Here is a 9,232-nt window from a genome sequence, read left to right as displayed (position 1 = left end):
TATATATATATATAAATGTTTCTTAGACACAGAACCCACCGGAGCTTTACAGTGGTAGTAATGTAGTGTAGTGTAGTATGAAGTAGATTTTGGGGAAATTAAAAACATGGCAAAAATTCTACGTTTTGGTTCTTTTCTTCTGTGAAGCTGTCGATGATCAAACCTTAAGAGTTTCCATCTTCATGTTATCAAGTAAAGCAGCTGTTAAAGCAGATCCACAGGGTGAGGGTTATCATACCACTCAGGACTCACACATTGAGAAGCAGAACGTCGGTGTAGTAAACGCTGTGTTTCAGGTGATCCACTGGAACTCTCCCAAGAAGCTCCGGGTGAAGAACAAACACGTGGAGTTCTTCAGGAACCTCTACCTCACCTTCCTGGAGTACGACGGGAACCTGCTGAGACGAGAGCTGTTCGGCTGCCCGAGTCAGGCCAACCCAGAGAGCGTCCAGGTCAGAGACGCAAACGATCCAAATGAATTTAATGTGAATTATTAATGGTGGTGTGTTCACAGTTAAATACGCGTTGGTCAGTCTGAAGCAAAAGATGTGGCAGAAAAGAGCCGTAAATGATCATCAGAAGGATTTCCTCTAAAAGAGAAACTGGTTGTGAGGAAGGAACCAGAGAGATGTTTCCTTTCTTTGGACGTTGGTTCACCAACACGTGAGCCTGACAGACGTCTTCTGTGTGCGTCTCTGTAGCTGCAGGCCGCTCTGGAGGAGCTGGACGAGGACGACCAGTGTTACGACTTCCGTCGGGAGCGGCTCACCGTCCACAGGGTGCACCTCTACTTCCTGCAGTACGAGTACACGCCCACCGAGGACGACACCGACATCACGCTGGTGGCCCAGCTCTCCATGGACAGGTACCCGACCCAGACCGGCCAATCAGCACGCAGACTCTAAACGCCTGTAAACACACCGTTATTACTGAGGTTCTAAGTTCCTTCTCGTCCTTAGAAAAACAGCAGTTTGAGATCGACTAGGTCCATGTTAGCTTTCTATCGTATCACATGAACTTCATCAGCAGATGTCTGCGAATTGTAGACGCTCAAGTTTTCATTAATTTCTTAGAACTTTGAATTAAACCTTCGATCCAACAGCGATTGAATGGAACTTGTAGTGAGATAGTTTTCTTATTTCCTGCTCAATATCAGTCATTTTACTCCAATGACATCACCATCATCCCTGTTAGCTCTGAACCTATTGGAGTCAAGTGACTGATTTGTTGTTTTGCTAATTGATTCTTGGAGCAGAATGTCAACAGTGTATGAACAAAGAAGACGTTTGAACATGTCAGCTTGGGCTCTTCAATGGCTGCTTTTGTTTTTTAACTTTATTTTCTAAGATGTGAGGCACCATCATGACGTATAACCAAGGTGTATATATATATATAAATATCTTTCATTTTATGTATGAAAGAAACAAATATAAAACAGTAAAAAGAGAAATGATATCAGAAATAATAACTCTAACGGCTAAAATACAGGACTTTGGGTGTTATTCCGCTCTATTTAATTTAATAGACAATCAATACATTTAAAAAAAGAAAAGAAATAAGCCCAAACATTCATCATTGTCCATCTCAGTAACGCACTTCATCTTCTCTACCTGCAGGCTGCAGATGCTGGAGGCCATCTGTAAGCACTGGGAGGGCCCCATCAGCCTGGCGCTCTACATGTCCGACGCCGAGGCCCAGCAGTTCCTCCGCTACGCCCAGGCCTCCGAGGTCCTCAAGAACCGCAAGAATGTGGGCTACCACATCGTCTACAAGGAGGGCCAGTTCTACCCCGTCAACCTGGTGAGGAACGTGGCCCTGAAGAACGCCAACACGCCCTACGTGTTCCTGACGGACGTGGACTTCCTGCCAATGTACGGCCTCTATGATTACCTCAGGTACGACGTACTAATGTAGAGAGTGGATGTTATGGTCACAGATCCAGAACCCTCAAACTAAACAAGTGACGACAGTAATGATGCTCAGCTGAATGGACTCGGGTGAATATAATGCAGTCGTCAGCAAACAAGTTGATTCCAGCTGAGCTTTCATTGTAATTATGAATTACTCATAATAATGAAGTATTTAATCCAGTACTCCTCAAGATACTCAATTAAATAAATCTGCGGCAACATTATATAACATCAGCAGTAATGCATATAATCCTTTATACAGAGTTCTGTTTTCTGGTAAATCCTCAGAATGATTGATGTGTTACTGATCATCTATTATCAGCAGCACAGTATTCAACCCTAACACGTTCATGACATAACATTACTATGACTTCTTCATGTAGCTGTAATTATGCTACACTGATGCTTATTGAATATGAAAAGATCTACGTCACTCTTTATGTTAGATTACTTCATGGTGACACATGTTCTCCATTTGGTAGAGAATAGTTCTGTTTAAAATCATGTTAGCTGAAGACAATTTGCAATTACACCTATATACTGTATATACATATATATATATAATGTAAATATAATATATTTCAAGTTTATTTAAAGTGTGGTTTTTCCTACGAAGTGAATGATAAATACCATTTCCCTAAAATAGAGTAGATTCTTTTAAACTGACTATCAGCTGGATTTTAAGTTCCGACATCAGAAAGTTGTGAAATATAATTTTCCATCTCTATAGAAAAAAAAATTATATACGCTGCTCTGACCACAGTCTCTGGTCAGAGAGTTCAGCTCACAATCTGCTGATCACATCGGATGATAAAGTATTATTGATTATTGATGTTTTTACTCTGGCTTTACAATATGCAACATCAACACAGATACATTTCCTTGTGTTTAAACTCTATGATAAGTTTAAGATGTGGACGCTGTCCATCGTACCCGTCCATCATTAGAAATGTCCCCTTGTACCCGTGTGGTCCCTACAGGAGGACTGTGGTGCAGCTGGACATGGCTCACACTAAGAAGGCTCTGGTGGTTCCAGCGTTCGAGACGCTTCGGTACCGTCTGTCCTTCCCCAAATCCAAAGCCGAGCTGCTCTCCATGCTGGACATGGGGACTCTCTACACCTTCAGGTAGCTGATCACCAACAAACGTGTTGTCAGTGCAACGATGAGCTAACGATCGTCATCATTTAATCTGTGTTCCCCTCTCCAGGTATCATGTGTGGCCTAAAGGTCACGCTCCTACCAACTATGCCAAATGGCGAACAGCCACCACACCTTATAAGGTGGAGTGGGAGCCGGACTTCGAGCCGTACGTGGTGGTGAGACGGGACTGTCCCGAGTACGACCAGCGCTTCGTGGGCTTCGGCTGGAACAAGGTGTCGCACGTCCTGGAGCTGGATGCACAGGTACGTCTGGTGGACGGGGCTTTTATTTTGACGGTCGCTACCTCAACGTGGGACCTCAAACGCACCGGTTATGTAGTGTTGATCTCAGTCAGAGACACCACTTATAGTTTCTACTGTATGTTGAAGCAAATGGATTTACAGAAGCCTGGTTGTGTATAAAGACTTCTAACTGAAGAAGACTAATTCTGTTATGCGAATGTTCGCATCCCGTCACTCGTGCCAGTTTGACCGCTGGGTCCTCCATATAGACACCAACAAGGTTTGATCATCATGGCCGGAAAAAGAAAGCACTATTGCTGCTTTGTACATGTGGAAGTTACAGAAAGCATCACATCGTCTAAAGGCGCTTGTATTCAGCGTTTCATACTCGGGTATGAAGCCCAAATGAACATGTTTTGCTGTAATTTAATTGCAGTAAACTGAAGGAAATGGAGCTGAAATAACTATAGAACATGCTGATTGTTCAGGTCTGTCAGCAAAATGACAAGCAAACAACTTTTAAAATGCTTCTTTTCTAGATGGAGTTGTTTGGATCGGTGCTAGGCTATGCTAACTTTGTAGCTGCTTCATCGAGACTCAAAGTAACATCATCTAGACATAAATACGGCAGTAAGGTTTTTATTCACAGCATAAACAGTCTGTGGTCCATACACATACATTTCTACGGTCCGGTCTCTGTGAGGCAGAGCGCCGCCTTCTTTCCCATTTCTAAAGAATCAAAACGCTGACAGGCTCATCAGAAACGCTGCTTCTGATGAGGACTAAATAACATACATGTGTTCCTGTTAACCTCTTTAAAATGATGTTGTTTGGTTTATTATTTGTGATCATGACTTCAGTCTGACGTTTTCTATGACGTAGTACAAAGCAGTGGTTCTTTTGTTGATCCATTTTTCCGTTGAATAGACGTTCAGAATTGGTTCAAAAGTGAAAGTTTCTTCGCCGACTATTTATAGACTTAGACCAGATTTCAACGTGATTTGCAATACTACAATGTTCCGTCCTCTACATTGTGCTAATAATAATATGTCATCATTTTAGAGGCTTACTAAGAAACCACATCCACATTAATCAGTTGAAAGCCAGCATTGGAAATCACATTGAAATCTGGTCTAAACGTGAACGTTGAATCAACGTCTATAAATAGTCTGTGAAAAAACTTTCACCTTTGAACCACTTTTAACCGTGTTTTCAACGTGGAAATGCTCTCAGATCAATATGTAGCAACTAAATACACAGTCATAGCAACACATCATCAGTCTCCACTTACAGGACAAAAGACCAAGTGACACAGGCACCAGTTCATTTGTATTTATTAAGCACAATATAAAAATAAACAATGTTCTTTATATACAACCACCATCTCCCTTTCCCTCTTTAAATGTCGTTTTCAAAGCCACACAGGAGCCGTAAAATTATAAAACATATTCACTGTATTTTAAACGTGTTTTCAACGGAACGATGCTGACCTGGATATTACACAGTATATACTTTATATTGTTTGTATATTGCTATAAGCCAAACAACAATGTTTTGACCGTGTTCTTATTAGTACATTACTTTGTTTTACTCACGTCCTCCACATTTAACCTGTGTACAGCCCCACTCGCTTTTATTTATTTAAACCAGATGTTGAATCATAAACTAATCAAATATAAAGCTAGAGTTTAATCTGTGATCCGTCTTCACTGTTTACATGTTGAACACAATCTCATCAGTCCGATCGGCTGCAGCGTCCAATCACATGACTGATGAACAATTAGGGGGCGTGTCAGCCGTTAAAACACTTCCTGGAAGTCTGTTCCAGGAAGAGACTATTAAGTCTCTTATTTGTCATTTCCTCGCTTGAACCGGAAGTTGAAACCGGAAGTGATCCTCGCGATCCTCCCCCAAGACCCGTTTGAGAGGAGAACTTTGAGGAGAACCTTCAGGCCAAAGAGCTGATATCAGATCAGCCTGACCTCACAATCAGACAGCAGACTAGCGGGAAAGGGAAGCAGCACATGAAGCTTCTCCACTAGCTGAACACCAGACAGGTTAGGCTAGCTGCATGACGTCATGCTAATAACGTATTTAGCTTTTTAAAACAACGGGACAGATCCAGCACGGACAGTTAGGGAGTGAGGGACATGAAGCACCTGCTGAGACATGATATATAGTTATAAATACATCATTATATATGTATGTGTGTGTGTGTTTTATATTATAGTGAATATTATTATATGATATATATATTATTATATTATACTGAGACTATAATAAGATGTCCTGACGTGTTTGTCAAAGTGTTATTTTCTGCTTTTTTTCATGTTGGAATAAAGGTTAAATATTTAACTGTAAAGTAGTAATACGTGTTTGATACCTTAATGTTTTTGCATTAAATCATTCTGGGATGTTTGCTGAGATTGATTGGATGTGGCACAGCCCTACAGAGAACATGTTCACCAGCTCCACTGTATTTAGTGTCGTTACCTTTCAGCTGTTTGTGAATCTTTGTTCCTGAGAAGATCATTTCACGTTCTGTCTTCTCAAATCACTTTGTTTTCCCCGTCAGGAGTTCGACCTCATGGTCCTCCCCAACGCCTTCATGATCCACATGCCCCACGCTCCGAGCTTCGACATCTCCAAGTTCCGCTCCAGCTCCAGCTACCGCAACTGCCTGAACACCCTGAAGGACGAGTTCCACCAGGACCTGTCTAGGAAGTACGGCTCGGCGGCTCTCAAGTACCTCACGGCCCAGAGGACCATCTGAGGACCAGAAGGCTACCGAGAGCCGGGGCCAGTCCGTCGGTCGGACCCCCGGATACCAACTGACGTCGCGGCACACGGCGCCAACAATGACGGTAGAGCTTTACAGCCCCTTTTAGAACATTCTCTGGGCTCCTGTGCGTTAAATTGTTCAGGCGACCGAGAGGACGGCGGTGGATTTCCTAAACGCTGGACGGACGAGTGCGGATACTGTCGGGACTAGCTTTAAGGCCGGGAAACAACAACCATATTCTTACTAACTTGTTCTGACAATCAGGGCTTTCCTTCCAGAAGACGTGTGGACGTGTGGTCCAGATACAAACAAAGACATCTGAACTGGAGAAAGATGTTTCAGCCTTATCACTCTCCATGGTATCACTGAGATATCTCATATTTTCATTTCTTTCTTGTTCTTTTTTCGCTGTGTAAAATCACAACCAATGAATAAGGATCGTTGACATTTACAATGTTCTTTGATTACGACTTTAGAATCAGTTATTTTTTTTGCTTTCTATATTTTCTGACCTCGTTTAAAAAAAAAAAGAACAACAATCGTCCCAGAAATGATTTCTGATTTCGTGTGTGTGTGTGTGTGTGTGTGTGTGTGTGTGTGTGTGTGTGTGTGTTTGCATGTAAAGAGTTGCACTACACAGAAAACAGTCATTGTTCAAGTTTGTTTTTCTTCGTCTTTCATCCGTCTGAAAGAAGCAAATATCTATGAATGATATTAATGATAACAGATATATCGATTATTGATTGGGACCAACTCGGACGCTTGACAGTGAGTTGTTATTAAATCTCAAATCAAGAGCTTTTCCTCCGTCGTGTGTTTGTTCATTCCGTGTGTAAAGAGTCCGACTCACTGGAGAAACGTGCTGACTACTGAACCCGCTTCATGTTCCTGTAAAGTCCAACTGAAACCTGAAATCACAGATTCTCTGCAGTCGGGTTGAGTTTGTAATGCAAAGGTACATTTACACAAATGTTCTTTCAGCCTCCAAACAAGTAGAGTTTGAGTCTAATTGAACTGAATGTTTCATCTCATTCATGACGAGAAGACTTCAGAGAAGTTATATTGAGGAAACAAATAACTATTTAATTAACACATTAATTAACTTGACGTCTCACAATGACGGGAGACGTTAGCTTGGAAGCTAATTTCAGCTACAGTCCTCAGTCTTTTACTGTTTTATGCAAATGAAGTTTTATTTTTACGAACGCTTATATTCACAGACGACGAGGCATCGGAATCAAACCTCACGTGTAAATACACATTTGGATACAGATTTTTTTTGTTTTATGCACAAAGCAGATCTTTATGTTTCAGTTGGACTTTAATCCTCCGAATGTTTTAATATGTTTGTCCCTCTAAAAGAGCAAAGTTCTGATCGTTAGTGACCAAAGTTGACCAGATTTACTCAAGTTTCACTTTATATTCGGTCTCCCCAGAGGATGATCAGAGGATGATCAGTGTCTTCAATGTCCTGCTGAGGCTTTGACATCGTAGCCTCTCAGGACTTGTTCTGCATCGTCTTCTCTCGTCCATCTGTGTAAAAACACCTGAAGTCTGTTTATTGTTTTCAATCTCTCATCTGAACAAAAGGCAAGAAGAAGATCTGACGTCTCGTGTCATCTCCACAGAGTGAGGCGGTTTGTGGAGTGATGGCGTTTGTGGCGGGTTCAGACTTCTTAATGTCTTTGGTGCGTGTGAACTGAAGAGCCCTGCCCCCCCCATGTTGTTGGTTGTGGTAATGCTAGTGCCTTTGCTGTATTGTGAAACTGGATATTGATTGTACTGTTGTACCAACAGGGCCTGCAGATCGTCAGGCACTCTATTTATTATTGTTGACTCAAATCAATCATATTTTTCTATGTAAGTGCTTTAAATAAATTTGCCCTTTTTTTTAACACGTTGACGTATTTTTTATTTTTTTCACACCAAAGAGAATCTGCAGCATCTTCAGCGAACAGCAAACTTTAATTAGAACGACTGTGTCAGTGACATTAATGTTATTATGGGACTACTGAGAGCTTCTTTAAATTCATACCCCTACAGGGCAAATACATAATATCTTTGGATAGCCAAGACATCTTTAATATTTACCAAGCTCTGTGGTTCTAAGCCTGAGTGAACCTTCCATGTGTGTGATTGGTCTAAAAAGAAAACAATTCCAATACGAGCAGATTATTCTGGATGAATAATGAATACAGACATCCGCTGTTTAAAAGTTCATCACAAGAGATGATGATGAATACATTTCTGCAGCGTTTAAAGAAAGAAAGACTTCAGTTCACAACGGTTTCAGTTTCTGTTTGTTTGTTTTCGTCAGAAGAGAAAAACATTCAGTTTTAAACGTCTGATTAAGAAGAATCATAAAGCAAAGAACCAAAGAGCAGCTGGATGGCCCGCTGATGTATATTATATATTATGTATATATTTACTGTAGGTACTTCCATTACAGTCCTCTCCTTCAACAATGGCACCGATTCCATAAATGTGACGGCGGCTCTCCTCCAGCATTAAATATGTCCACTTCTCCCCTCCAGCTTCTGAGCAGCAGCTTATGAATTATTAGTCAGCCTCTCTGCATGTAGGCCAACCAACTGGCGGCATGTGTACAGTGTCACTGCACATACAGTACGTACAGTACATGCAGTACGTACAGCGCGTACAGTATGTACAGTACGTACAACACGCACACTACGTACAGTACATACATGTACAGCACATACAGTGCGTACAGTACTTACAGCACATACAGTACGTACAGCACATACAGTACATACAGTACATACAGCACATACAGCACATACAGCACATACAACACATACAGCACATACAACACATACAGTACATACAGTACATACAGAACATACAGCACATACAGCACATACAGCACATACAGCACATACAGTACATACAGCACATACAACACATACAGTACATACAGCACATACAGTACATACAGCACATACAGTACATACAGCACATACAACACATACAGCACATACAACACATACAGTACATACAGTACATACAGTACATACAGAACATACAGCACATACAACACATACAGTACATACAGCACATACAGTACATACAGCACATACAACACATACAGTACATACAGCACATACAGTACATACAGCACGTACAGTACGTACAGCA

The 9,232-nt window shown here is 41.4% G+C and overlaps 1 protein-coding gene across 2 annotated transcripts; it reads left to right on the top strand.

The window, feature by feature from the left end:
* The first annotated feature begins 41 nt into the window (after positions 1-41).
* LOC116377619 (LARGE xylosyl- and glucuronyltransferase 2-like) lies at positions 42-8,396 on the top strand. Of its 2 annotated transcripts, none has more exons than XM_031839290.1 (6): positions 42-452; positions 702-865; positions 1,617-1,871; positions 2,891-3,037; positions 3,120-3,315; positions 5,870-8,396. In XM_031839290.1, exons 1-6 carry the CDS (start codon positions 183-185, stop codon positions 6,065-6,067), a joined length of 1,230 nt encoding a protein of 409 aa, XP_031695150.1. In that variant the 5' UTR covers positions 42-182; the 3' UTR covers positions 6,068-8,396. The 2 variants fall into 2 exon arrangements, with proteins under 2 accessions (XP_031695150.1, XP_031695148.1); XM_031839288.1 differs by having other exon boundaries at positions 43-452; positions 1,617-1,895; positions 5,870-8,395.
* The last annotated feature ends 836 nt before the right edge of the window (positions 8,397-9,232 follow it).

This window comes from Anarrhichthys ocellatus, unplaced genomic scaffold (assembly GCF_004355925.1).
Source record: "Anarrhichthys ocellatus isolate YVR2014 unplaced genomic scaffold, GSC_Weel_1.0 scaffold1463, whole genome shotgun sequence".
Taxonomy (NCBI): Eukaryota; Metazoa; Chordata; class Actinopteri; order Perciformes; family Anarhichadidae; genus Anarrhichthys; species Anarrhichthys ocellatus.
This window is presented reverse-complemented; position numbering and strand designations above follow the sequence as displayed.